The sequence below is a fragment of the Gasterosteus aculeatus genome, chromosome 21 (genome assembly GCF_964276395.1).
Source record: "Gasterosteus aculeatus chromosome 21, fGasAcu3.hap1.1, whole genome shotgun sequence".
In the NCBI taxonomy this organism is placed as follows: Eukaryota; Metazoa; Chordata; class Actinopteri; order Perciformes; family Gasterosteidae; genus Gasterosteus; species Gasterosteus aculeatus.
In genome coordinates this window covers 17,430,964-17,444,253 of record NC_135708.1, presented here as the reverse complement: position 1 = coordinate 17,444,253, position 13,290 = coordinate 17,430,964, and the positions used below count along the sequence as shown (strand labels likewise).

Below are 13,290 nucleotides of genomic sequence, written 5' to 3'. Positions count from 1 at the left end.
GGAGAGACGTGAGGAAAAGGACACCTCAGCTGTTCCTTTAGGTTGAGAAAACAACTAAATCACCAGATTCAGAGGTCCAAGCTGTCCTCTGCTGGCAGGGTGACCTTGAACACCACACAGCCCATTTTAACATCAGTCTGCTGCTCTGTGATCTCCACGCGAGGGAGTTTTAATGGTGATGAGGATGCATTTGCTTTTGAATTAAGTTGTTAAATCTCAGATACCGTAAAAGCGAGGGAAACTTTTTTTCTCGCATCCCAACGCGATGGATCCGAAGCCTCGACATCTTCTCAACAGTTCGGCTGGGATTCTTTTGAAGTGATCTGCTGCCGGGGGAGGAGAGAAAGTAAACTTTCATCAGCATCATCAACACAAACCGTTTGAGAAAGCAAATATGGGTTCGGGAGCAATCACAGCGTTCGTGGTCGAGACGATACAAGTGGGAAAACAAGAGGAACGAGATGAAATAAGTGAGTGGAGCTGCACACCTCAGCCATCACCACTCACGGGCACATCCAGCCTCAAGGAACGAGGGGGGGGGGGGGGGGCTGAAAGGAAGACAAAAAAGCATCTTCAACATCAGTTTTCAGTCTAATGTTAATAATTTATGTTGTCTGTGCTTTTTATTATTATTATTTATTTATTTACTACTTTCTTCTCAGCCGCCTGCCCGTTTTTTTTTCCTTCTTTCAAAGGCGTCGTGGACCGAGAAGCCGCAGCAAACTTTTGAGTTTAGTTTGAAAAAGGGCTTTTCTACCTCGTTTATTTATACTCGTCTGCTTGTTATTTTTCCTCGGCGAGGCGAACGCACGACGCTTTGACGAGGAGCGACTCCGACACGCGGCCTATTCTTCTCCGCTGACCCCGAAGGAAAATCTTAATGCGCGGCTAAACGTTGTCTGCCAGGCGTCGAAGGAGTCGCTCCACAGGACGACGGGTCGGACGTCAAACCACTTCTTCCCCGCGAGTGTTTGTGCGCGTGATTTAAGGCGCTCTGGAAGCGTGACCCCTGACGCAAGAGGTCAGCAGGCGGGATTCCGCTCCACGTTTTCCAATCACGCTGTTTGTGTGAAGAGTGGAGGAGATGAAAAGAGGAGTCAGTGATGTTTGTGTGTTACTGAAACGTTTGAGCTCAGCAGAAAGCTGCACCGGTTTGTCTGTCTGTCAATAAATATATTATATATATACATATACTTCTATATCTATGAACATAAAGGTAGTAAACTGCTACGCTGATAAACCTGTTCAGCTGTTTGTTCTTTATAACGGAATCAAGCTCATGTGGAATAATAATCAATAAAAAGATATTGGTTATTATACATAAATGTCTTTCTATCTCCGGCTAATGCTAGCAGCGGCTAGCCTCCCTATGCTAATGGATCGTCTCTCTGACATCGTTCTACGCGTCGAGGTTTCATAGAAATTATATAATTTAAAAGCCATCAAACCGAACATGAACTGACCCCCGTTTCCATCAAATTAAAAACAACCTACCTACTGAAAACAGGGCACACAATTCATGTTAAACAATTGTTTATTACTAATTATGGTACAAATTAATGTGACAGACGAAGATCTTTGTTTTTTCTTCTTCTTTTTTTTGTTGGGAAATACACAAAGCGCTGCTCGACTGACCAAACAGATATTGCTCTAACGATTAAGCACAGCTTTCAGTCCATAAAAAACAAAACAAAGACAACCAACTTCTGCAGGCTCTTCAGCTTTGGTTTCGAGTTCTTTGATTTATTAACAAAAAAAAAAATCCAAATCAAACCACTTTGTTTTGTGTTAGTACAATTTCACAAAAGCATTCAAAGGTGATTATTAACAAGTCATCCTAACTGGGCCGAGCGCAACATCGCGGTCGCCTCCTTTTCTTCTACGCGGGTCTACAGGTGAGTGAGAACTGAGAGGTGAACGTCACAATGAATGAGGATCAAAATGCAACCGTAATAAAAACAAAAGGCTCAGGAAACCACCTCACCAAACTAGAACAATCATGTGTGGCGTTGGCAGAACAGTGCTGAGGTAAACCTTGGATGAACTACTGTACATTTCTACGTTCAATTATTTTATCTCAGGTCTTAAAGATTGTCAACATCATGAATCTATTTCTCTGTACAATGTGCATAACTATAGAGCTTTGGTCCAGCGTTGAAGAGTCGAGCAAAGGCGCAACTCCTTTCTGTGGTTTTGGTTACAGCTTTATCGGTAAGCCTCAGGACGGATCCGTTTTCTACCTGCTGCTTCATCAAACGTTTGTCCGGTGGGTGAATGCAGGTGTTTTGGCCAAAGATTTGCCTGGATGAAGTATTGGAACCAACGTGAGGGTGGAAAATGCAATTAAAACTGAACGAATAAGAAATGAGATCCAATGAATAAAATAAAAATCTGTGCATTAAAGGAAATGGGATCACATGACTTGACTTGCAGATGCAAAGCGTCTTCATGTGTTTTTCTCGTGTGTGTGCGTGAGGCAGTGAAGAAGAACGGAGCGCCGGGGACTGAAGGGCTGAGATTACCAATGTGACACGGGACGACAGATATCGAGCAGACACATGATTCTGAATAAATTGCATCAAATTTTGCCTCACTTCAAATTAGGTTCACTCGTTTTGACACGTGACACTTATTCTCAAAATTCACTTTTTTTTTCTTTTCCTGTGAGGCTTTCTGTGGGATTCAGATATTTGAAGGGACGTTCTTGCTTGGAATGTCGACGTATCCTCAGAAGGTAAAACAAACAGCACAGTACACAGTGATGGAGAGTCACCTTCTACCTGACAGATAACCACAGATACATGAAATCAGTAAAAATGTACCTTTTAAAGCAATTTACTGTAACAGAAATAAGTAAATAAATAGGTAAATTCAATTTTACACCCATTGAGATGAATGCAGAATGTAAGAGGAAACATTATCTTGGCAGAAGAAGCATATTTGTGTTGAAATGTTCAGGTTATAAAGACATGTGAACCTGAATGGGCTCAGTAGTTTGGTCGCAGGCGTCTTCAGGAAAGAAATAATGTGAAATAATGTTACTTTTGAGTTCATTTGGGGATGAAGTTGATGAAAATATTCCTTCTGCATGTGCTTTTGAGTTGAGGCATGCAAAAGTAAATCCGCTTAAAAGAAAAGTCACGCAACACATTTCCCATATTGCTGCGGTGGATATTTCAGCAGACGCTGCTGTGGCTCTTTGACGTGGTTGTGTTTCATTTCGTTTTTGACCCACAGAGTAAAAAACGGTGTGTAAAGCTGTAAAGTAAAGTAAAATAAAAAAGGAATGTGTTCTTTGGCTATCAGGCTTTGGCAACGGAAAGACGCAGTAGCTCAAACAAAGCTGCAGGAGACGTGACGGACACTGAAACTCATCATCATCACCTTCAGTTTACTCTGAAACGTCTCACCGGATTATTAATAAATACCTGTAAAAGTTGTACAAAGTTACACTGTGGCTGAACATATTTGCAGATGCAAACGTTTTTTGTTTTTTTTTGTCCAAAAGAGAAACGTCATCAGTGTGATATCAAGACAGCACTTTTCAATTTTTTTCTCTTTTAAGATATTTACATACAAATGAAGAAAAAAGTAAGCGAGACAAAGATAAAATGTATACTCAACCTCACACATATAGCTTAGATTTGCCAGTACAAATGTAAAAATTTAGAGCACATTTACATTACAAAATTATTCTTAGTACTCAGATGCAACAGACTTTGGTAAATAGTGTTTTGATTTGGTATGATCTCTTTACTAAATCCCTCCTCGCGGGAACCAAAATGTGGGCGATCTAAAACTCTTTGAAACAGCACACCGTATGTTTTTACACAATTCTCAGATATTAATCTCTTTTTTTTCATGTTTTTTGGTTTCGCCGAGGTCATTTACATAGCGGTGGTAACCACACTGACAACACATAGTTTTTGTTTGCAAACTCAAGACTGTCCATCCAGGTGACTTGGAAACGGGCTTTTTTTCCCCTCAGTTCATCGGCCCTCGGTTGTTTCCCCCCGATGGCGGCCTCTTCGCCGCGCCGCCGCTTTTCAGCACGTTTATTTCGGCAGCTCCTCTAGAGAATCGGTGAGCGGGTCCATCGGCGCGGCCGGGCCGAGGTCGGGCTGTTTCAAGCGCTTTATTGTGTTTTTCAACGCTTGCCTCTTGTTGCAGAACCAGACGCGCACCACCTCCCTGTCGTAGTTCAGCTTCTCGGCTATTTCCGTCATTTCCTGTCCGGAGGGGTGCGTGTTCTTCTCAAAGTGGCTGTTGAGGATCTCCAGCGCCTGCGGGGTGAAAGAGGTCCTCCGCTTGCGTTTTTTGGAAGGCTCGCTGCCGATAAACTCAGTCAGGTTCTGCATGCCGGATCGGTGGCGGGCCTCAGCCTCGGCCATCCAGCGCTCCAGAACGGGCTTAATCTTCTGGGCGCTTTTAGGGGTGATGTCCAACTTCTCAAACCTGGCAGGATATAAAAGGCCAGGGTTCAGTTTGCCTGTCAGACTGCTACCTATAGTGTTCTCTTGGGCTTCCTGTGGTAGGAAAAAGTGGCTTCTCAGGATGGTGTGTCTGGGGAGAATTGAGAAAGAAGAATCTTAGGTGCCCGGCCAGAACAACGGATAAGCTGCCTGCCTTTTGTCTCCTCAACCAGAATGCCAGAGGGACGGAGACTAACATCCAGGTGCACGCCCGAACTCCTGCACTCTGCACCTGGAAGCACCTGTGCTGCAGCAGCTGGAGGTGACGGCTGATAATTCTTTTGGAGGAGGCTGTGCCTCTGTCCCAAATTGGCAGTAGTGGAGCAAGGAGAGTTGGCCAATGACTTAGAATCAGGTGAACCGAAAAAAAACATACAAAACATCTAACTACTGCACTTCAAAATAAATAAGACAGGAATTACTGCAAAATATCCCATTTCTGTCCCTCAGGTGCCCCCCCCCCCCAAACCCCACACTAATGCATGCAGTTAAATATGGCTCCATCATTTATTTACAAATAGAGCTTGAATTATTAATCAAAATGTACATTTAATACATTTTTCAAACTTTTTCTTTCATCCTCTAACGTCTCATTTCATATTTAATACAAATACATTTGCACACTCTAATGCTGGAAGTTCTTGCAACTTTACGGCTGCTCGACGCGTAATTCTGACTTAACATGAACTCCGTGAGAACGGCCGATGAGGCTTTTTATAACAAACGCCGCTGGCTGGCGGCCCGATTGGGTCACGTGACATGAACACATGCTTTTTAAAGACGGATTAGATGACATGAGGCTCTTATACAGTTGCAATCAAAATGATTCAACCCCCCATTGCACATTAGGTTTATTATTATTATCACAGCTGTTTTACAAACAACAAATTACACAAGAATTGTCTAAGTAGTTTAATTAAACTAATATTACAAAGGTTTTATCCAAATTCAACACAAAATGCTACTTTTAATGACTTTAATGAATTTACTGCAGTCTCAAAATTATTCAACGCCTTCATGACAAGCGTCTTCAGTACTTAGTAGAGCACCCTTTTGCTGTTATGACCTGCTGCAATTGTATATTTTGCCAATAAACCTAATGTGCAATGGGGGGTTGAATAATTTTGATTGCAACTGTAGCTGACAGCAAATGCATTCCTCTCACACTTGTAATGCTTTTGGTATTTAAAGGAAAATAATTTGATCTTAATTACATTTTAGTTTTAGTTTTACTGGTATTGTTTGGGCATAATTGTGGATAAGTTTATATCAGAAGACATTCATAATAAGGATCCTTTATATCAGGATATTTCAGTTAACATTGTTTTGGAAATATAATTTTAGGATATTTTCTATTTATGGTAATTTACCAGTTGCATGACTTGAATTGATGGACACATGGTCTCAATTATTTACCCACAATGCAGTCATGTTGAAGTGATGTTGACTGATCGACAGGGTGGATCTTAGTCGGACTTAATGCTGCAGTGTGAAACACATGACATGTGACGACGTATCTTACCTTAATGTATGATTTAATCAGGATATGATTACGTTCAAAGGCTATTCATTATTTAATGAATTTAAGCCCCGCCGTAAGAGGAAGGATTTCAATTATCTTAATAATAGAATTATTATCTTAACAGCAGATTTTAAAGAACAACTAAACGAGTTGACGCACGCAATCGTTTTAATGGCGAGCTGCTGCTGCAGACAAACAGCGAGCGTGAGGGAGAGATGACCACGCGTGCACAAACTCCCTCTGCTTCTACACGCTTGGTGCATTCCTCCTTGTCGACAGGCGGTATTATTTATAACATGCCCCTAAACAGCGGAGAGAGGAGTACTGCGGGGGATACATTAGTAAATACGAGGAGTCGCCAGAGACATTTCATGGATCAACAGGAACCACGGGAACAGGAATGCATTCCCTCCTCCTCCGGTGCATTTTCCCCGGATGCACCTCCAGCACCTCTTCCTGAAAGCACCTCAGGAGGCCGCTTGGACGCGCTGCACACCGAGGCCCCGGACGCGCTTCGCCGGCGGCTCCACAGTGAAAACAAAGGCCGGACGACGCGTCTGACCTAAAATCTACAGAATGTGAAGAGATTTACCTCGACAACCTCGTGCAGCCTCGTCCTGCAGGTCGGTTCACTTCTGATGCATCTGTGCGCTTTAAAGCACGGCCAGTTTCAGACACTAAAAAAGTTTGTCCGTCTATAAATATTTAGGTAAGACTAAGATAAGACTAAGTTAAAAGGAGAAACATATACAGTGAGAGCATATCTTTTTTCAACAGTCAGATAAACTGTTCTCTGCTTCTGGACCAATGTGGGGATGTTCAAAGGCCTTTTATAGGATAGACGTTAATGTCCAAGATTTATTAATAACGATAGTGATGTATAACTGCCATAATATTGGTATTTTGTTCATATTGCTCAACATCACTGTCCGTCTGTCAGATTATTTGTAAAGTTTGTTAATTAAATATTTCCTCACTTAGATGCTAATTTGGCTCATTTCAAACTCTATATAGTGTAAGCAGACACAGACATTCATAAAAAGACATTCAGTTTTTATGTAGTTGAATATTTTTTTTTCAGAATTGAAAAGAAAGTGTTGTTTTCAGCTGTTGTACATGTTACATCTTCCCTCGTGATCTTCATGTATATCTGTAAGAGATTGATGACAGCTTTGGTTTGATGTCTGGCTGTTCTTTGAATGCAATAACATTTGTACAAGCTGGTCTTGTTTATTTAAGCTGACTCAGACTTTTTAATAGTGTATGTAATTAATGGTAGTGTGAAAACCAAAGGGTTTCCATCTCAAATTGTGTATTTAAAATGTAAATCCGCTGCCAGCGTTAACATGTTTGAGCCCGAGAAGGACACATGATCGGTTTGATGAGGCCCTTCTGTAAAGCCTGAGCCAGTTTAGACAAACTAACAAAGTGCCTAAAAAGCCCAGTGAGCGATGAGAAGAGACGCGATGGAAGCGTCTGTCAGTGTCTGTTCACCGTCCGGGTTCAGAGCCGGAGCCCCAGAGCCCCGACGTCCCGACGTCCCTCCTCAAACTCCACGTCTGTGTTGATGTTAACTAAACTAAAGCATGTGAAGTTTGCCCTTCTGCTTAAAACATCAGCATGTCATGTTCAATGTCACACAAACAAAAAAAATTGTCTTAACGGCATGAATAACAGCCAGCAGAGTGTTTCTTTTTGAAGCTAATGGCCTTTAATGTATGTTATAAATATTTGAATTATGCCTGTCGGTAAATATTTCATGTGTGATTTCAGGACTTTAAACATTAGTCGGAGCTGGCGGAGCCTCATAAGAACCACGGACGGCGTGCGGCTTCACATGTTATCAGCTGTTTGATGTTGATGTGATGAAATTTTTAAAAGTGCGTGGTAGCACACACATAAACAGTACAGGTCATCGGCAAAGTACATGAGAACACAGAAACCGATAATTCTGTGACGTTTTCTATGTTTTTGGAAAACAAAGAACGGCAAAAAGATTTTAGAAAAGACATTTAACATTTACTAGTTACCGTTTAAATAAATCCTTCACTTTGAATGGTTTTCTGCATGCTTAAATAACATATCTGACCACGTGGTCACATTCGGGCATCGTGTTGCCCAATTATTCTGACTTGAATGAGAAATGAGGCTCATTTGGTGTCTTCCTGCGAAATGTTAGTCAAGTGGAAAAACAGGAGGGCTGAAACACTGATTGCATGATTGTCTCATGAATATATGATGCCCCATTTATGACTAAACCGTCCCGGTGGCAGCAGTAAAACACGGCAATCTTATTAACAGATCATCGCCGTCAAGTTCTCTCATGTTCAAGCGGAGCGTCTGGCGTCGGGCCTTAGTAATTATTAAATGCTTTAAGTGCTTCGCGTAATACTTGTGTATGTATTTTACATAAGTATTATCCGGCTGTCAGGTCAGCGAATGAAGAGGCAGCAGAGAGGAGCGGACAGACCCGAGAGCCTCGTTTGTCTGGGCGCCGCCACCCGCTCACGTGTTTTAATATCTTAATAATGTCCGTTAAAAGGAGGGACAGGAGGAAAAATAGATGAGCACCGGCCGACGCGGATTCGAGACGCGCTCGAGGAGAAATAAGGAGCCGCTCGTTGCCTGAGCTTTCGGTCTTACCTGCAGATGGCGGACTGGCTGTACGCCGGCCCCTCGGCGGCGCTCAGCGCCTGGCCCACCTGAGTCTGGGTCAGACCCAGGGACAGCCGGCGGATCTTGAACGCTTTGGCGAATTCCCGAATCTCCTCCAGGTTGACCCCGTCCACCTCGCTGGGGGCGGTCTGCGGGTCTGCGACACACACACACACACACACACATCTCATTCCGTCAGCTCTCTGCCCCTCTGCTGCTTTCCTTCTTTTTACCGAGTGAACAAAGTCGAGATCGTCTCTGAACCGCTTTTTAAAAAAGTTGACGAGCTCTGGGTCAGAACTTGTTATTCCCGTCTGCCGCGCTGTAAACCCCAGAGATGTTTGGACGAATAAATTTGTCTGAGGTGTGAATGCGGGCGGCGTGGGATGACCCTGATTCACAAGTTAAATCTTGAATCCAGCGTGCAAATAAAAACAACCTGACGCGGTCTTTTTTTAGATCCTACTCTCAAATAAATATGAAAGAGCATTTGAAGACATGCTTTCATGCAGCTGACCCCATGTGAAGACGGTTTGGGCCTACAGAGAAACGTCCTCATGCAAACAAACGCATTTGAGCAGATCTGAAAAACTTCGCTGGAGCATTTTGACAAATTTCCCCGCTAATAAAAAGTGATTTTGCGTTGTACATCAATGTCAGGTGCCCCGGCATCCTGCTTACTAAAGCAAAGTTTGTGCCTCTGAATTATTCATCTTGGTCATTATCAATGAATTATTAAAGGAATCCTCCAAGCGTATTTAAGCAAAAATCTATGGGAGCCGCCATCTCGTTGTGTGGCGTGAGTGACGTGCAGCGGACGCGGCGAGCCCCAGACGCGTGAACACGGGGGGAAGACGGGGGACCGGAGACTCGGAGCGGACCGAATGGGAAGGGACGAGCACTCACAGCATTTGGCGATATTGAGCATTAAAGCTTTCACAAAAAAAAGAGACAAATGAAAAAACAATGACACAATCGCTCTCTGGGCTCACAATAAAGGGTGAGCGTTTGTCTCTGTCTGTCCTCGATCTTAAAAGTTTGTTTTCCTTTCGTTGAGATGCTCATCGTGCACCTGAACAAGATTAAACCATGATGACGTTTGTAGCTCGGACCGTCATTTAAATGTACAACGTCTTAGACAATGTGACCAGAAGAAGTACTGTTCTCTCTCTCTCAAGTGTTGTTGACCGACCTTATTTACGCTGCTATCAACACGTGTTCTGTCTTTTCCTGCATTATGCTGCCTCTGCATCGACAATAAGCCTTCTCGTTGTGTCCCTGTGATCAGATAGCGAACCAAGAGCTAATGCTTTGCTTACTTTCTCTTGATAAGCATAAAGTTAAAATGAAAAACAACCCCAAAAGAAAAACATCTCCGACATTCGTCTTTGTGATTAACATTTTTCCATCTGATTCTTTTTAAATAACAGTAAGAGACGTTTTCAGCTTTTGAATCGGTTTGTGGGTTTGTGGCCGGCGGATCTAATGACATTTCTTCTTCTCTCCTCAGCAGACGACTCTGATTCTGTCGCGGGATTTTTCTTTGTGAATGCGTTGCTGCAAGTGATATTGAGAGGAGGCGATATGGCTCGTACTCAGCGTAAAGCATTAATTCCATTTCCTGCACAGCTGAGCCACAGTGATTTTGTGCAGACTCAAAAATGGTTTATACGATTTTTTTGCAGCCCACAAGTAAACACACACAAAACACAGTGTCTACAACAAGTTGATCAATGGCGACAATGTTTTTTATTAAATTCAGTGGCATAGTAGCGGCCTTTGAAATGAGTTTACATAGAGTTTAGGGGAATTGACTCTGACAAATGAAATTTATTTGAATAAAACAGACTTTTAAAGGCTACAGCTGCACGCTGACAGGCTGCGGCCTTGTGATTTATAGGCCCCTGCATGGGGAGAATGAAACTTATGTTCATTACGCACAACACACGCCACTTTGGATCGTCTAATAAAGACTTATAAGAAAAGAAATAACAGCCAGGAAACATGGAGCCATGTTTGGATCAGTAGACGCTGTCCCCGCGGAGCAATAGAGGCACAAATTACAAAGCCGTCTTTCCTGAATTTAGCCACAGGGAGAGTTTGGGGTTAAAAAGTGTTGAAATGTGTGCCTAAATTTAATAGGTAAATTAAATGTCACCGTTCGATCAACTTGTCTTTTGTTCCTGTTACTCTAAATTCACCAGTTTGATATTTATTGAGTAGAAAGTAGTTAAAATGACCAAATGATCATGTCCTTTTATGTCTCAAATTCTACTAATTAATTACTGCCATATTTATTTTCTTTCTTAATCTCAATTAAATTCTCCATTTACTCCTCTTAAGATGATGTTTGCTCGAAAACGTCCAGCTTTAAATAAATAAAAGAATGTGACTCATTTTTATTGATCTCTTCATTAGGAAACAACAGGCGAGAGGCTGAACGGCTACGCGAGAAACTGTGTTTTGCTTGTTTTATTTGGGTGTCTGAAGAGTCAGCGGACCTGCTTCATGTTTTGTGTTGGACACTTACTGCTGACCAGCTGCCCCACGCTGAGAGCCGAGGAAGAGGAGGAGGTGGAGGAGGAGGAGGAGGCCTGGTGGAGAGGACTCTGTCTGTGGGGCATGTGGAGCAGGTTGGGCTGAGACGATGCAGTCTGACCCTGCTGAGTCTGAGGCAGCTGGACACACACACACACACACACACACACACACACAGTTTATATAAGATATAGACAGCAATAAAATATCCGTTATTTCCTCACCTACATCATGACAGCAATCATCATTTCCAGCTTATTGTGTCATTATGGTGATCATATTAAATCTAATAAACCAATCAACAGATATTCAATTAGCCACTTAGAAGCTGAATATAATGACATATAGCTTATAGCTAGTGATGAATAAATGTGAATCTAAAGTGACAGCACGGAGTATAGTGTCAATAGTCTGCTCAATAAGCCACAGCAGTGGTTTTGCTCCTGCAGGAGACGGTGGGAGTCAGGGACTCCACAGCTGAACAATTGTTTTCGCTGCAGAAAACAAGTTTGTTTTGAAAAACTGCTGGTGACAATTAGAGTCTTCTCTCTCGTCTTCGGACCGGCGAGGATGACAATAATGGCAGCGTGAATGTGAAATATAAATGTGGACACAGCAGTCCTCGTATCAAACATAATTCATGATCCACAAGCTGCTGCCTCTGATGGCGAAAAAACGATGTATTTTCATGTTTTATGCACATTCGAATTGCTTTTACAAGATCAAGATGGTACGTCTTCTCTCTTAAAGCGAAACGCTGTCTCTGCCGTAAGCCAGGCCGGCTTCTCCTCTCCTTCTTTGCTATTAATTATTTTCTCCGTGGCATGTGTTTGTTTGGATGGGGGGGGGGTGTCAACAGCGATGCACACACTGTCAGGACTTCTGACAGGCACGGAGAATTATCTGGCTTCACTGGAAATATTCTAGACTGCAGGCTCTGACAACCGTAAATTATGCCCGTGGAACAATGTGTACATTGCGGGCTTTGAAGTGGAGACGAAGGCAAAAACATTATTACAAATGCATTAATTCATTCAAGAGTATGATCTGGTGTTTTGGGAAGCCGCTATTAGCTGTCCATCTGCAGTCCACACCTTTTAAACTGTACAGGCCTTCAATGAGAACTTTCACCCTGTGGTTCTGCGCTGACATCGTCATTATCAACTCAATAACATTCTATCTGATGTGTGCCTGCATCTGGCTGCACAATTGACCGCTGTATAGATCTTTCAAGTTGGAGGAAGAACACATTTTAAACTAGTGTACAAAAACTAAAAGCACCCGATTGTTTTTAGGCACCGTCCTTTAAATCAAAAGGAGATTCTTCTAGTTCAGGTCAGAGGGGACAAATCAGGATGGAGAGTGTGATTGAGGAAGGATAGTCGGAGGGGGAGGACAGAGGCGTGAGTGTTTGAGTGTTTTGAGTTCTTTTTGGGGTGGTGGCGGGGCTCTGCAGGGGTGCAGGATGCTCCCTGAGACAGAGTCTGAGAGGTGGGCTGACAAGTGCTTTCCAAACATGCACCGACACATGGTGTGCACACACACGTGCATTGTATACAATGTACCACAAGCTGCAACTTTCCAAGTGGTTTGAGGCAGGAAAAACCCACAGCGTTCAGCATGGAGCAGAACTGGCTAGAACTGACTCTGGTCTGACTCCACTAGGTGTTGCTCATTCAACAGTTTTGAAGTCCTCTCTCGGTCATTGTTGACGCAGCAGTGTAAGTATATAACATTAAGTAGCTTTACAGGATAAACCTCCCTGTATATCTGTGTGCATTTCAGCGGCTGTTACCTGCTGTCCAGGCTTGATTGGTGACAGCGTGATTCCCTGGGTGTTGATGACAGGCAGGATCTGATTGCCGATCACCGTGGCGATGATCTGGCCTTGAGCGTTGGTCAGAAGCTGAGGTGTAATTGGCTGTACCTGCAGTGCTGGGTTGCCACCCCCTGATTGGCTGGAGGGCCCTGCAGAGTTGGGCATCAGCGGGATTGTTCCAATTATCTACAAACGGGGGGTAGAGAGGAGACAAAATCAGCCGGGCGGTTAAAAAAAAAAGAAAGAAGACGGGGCAGGAAGCATGAACGCCACTGGAGGTATCA

At 43.1% G+C, this 13,290-nt stretch overlaps 1 protein-coding gene across 3 annotated transcripts in view; it reads right to left on the bottom strand.

The window, feature by feature from the left end:
* Nucleotides 1-1,516: 1,516 nt before the first annotated feature.
* The window catches only part of pou6f2 (POU class 6 homeobox 2), a 63,244-nt gene continuing 51,470 nt past the window's right edge, over nucleotides 1,517-13,290 (bottom strand). For all 3 annotated transcript variants that reach the window (XM_040166611.2, XM_040166612.2, XM_040166610.2), the window contains 4 exons: nucleotides 12,983-13,192; nucleotides 11,180-11,327; nucleotides 8,638-8,806; nucleotides 1,517-4,563 (listed from right to left, as the gene is read on the bottom strand). In XM_040166611.2, coding sequence (XP_040022545.2) covers nucleotides 4,056-4,563; nucleotides 8,638-8,806; nucleotides 11,180-11,327; nucleotides 12,983-13,192 — 1,035 coding nt within the window. In that variant the 3' untranslated portion in view covers nucleotides 1,517-4,055. The remainder of the gene's footprint in view (nucleotides 4,564-8,637; nucleotides 8,807-11,179; nucleotides 11,328-12,982; nucleotides 13,193-13,290) is intronic.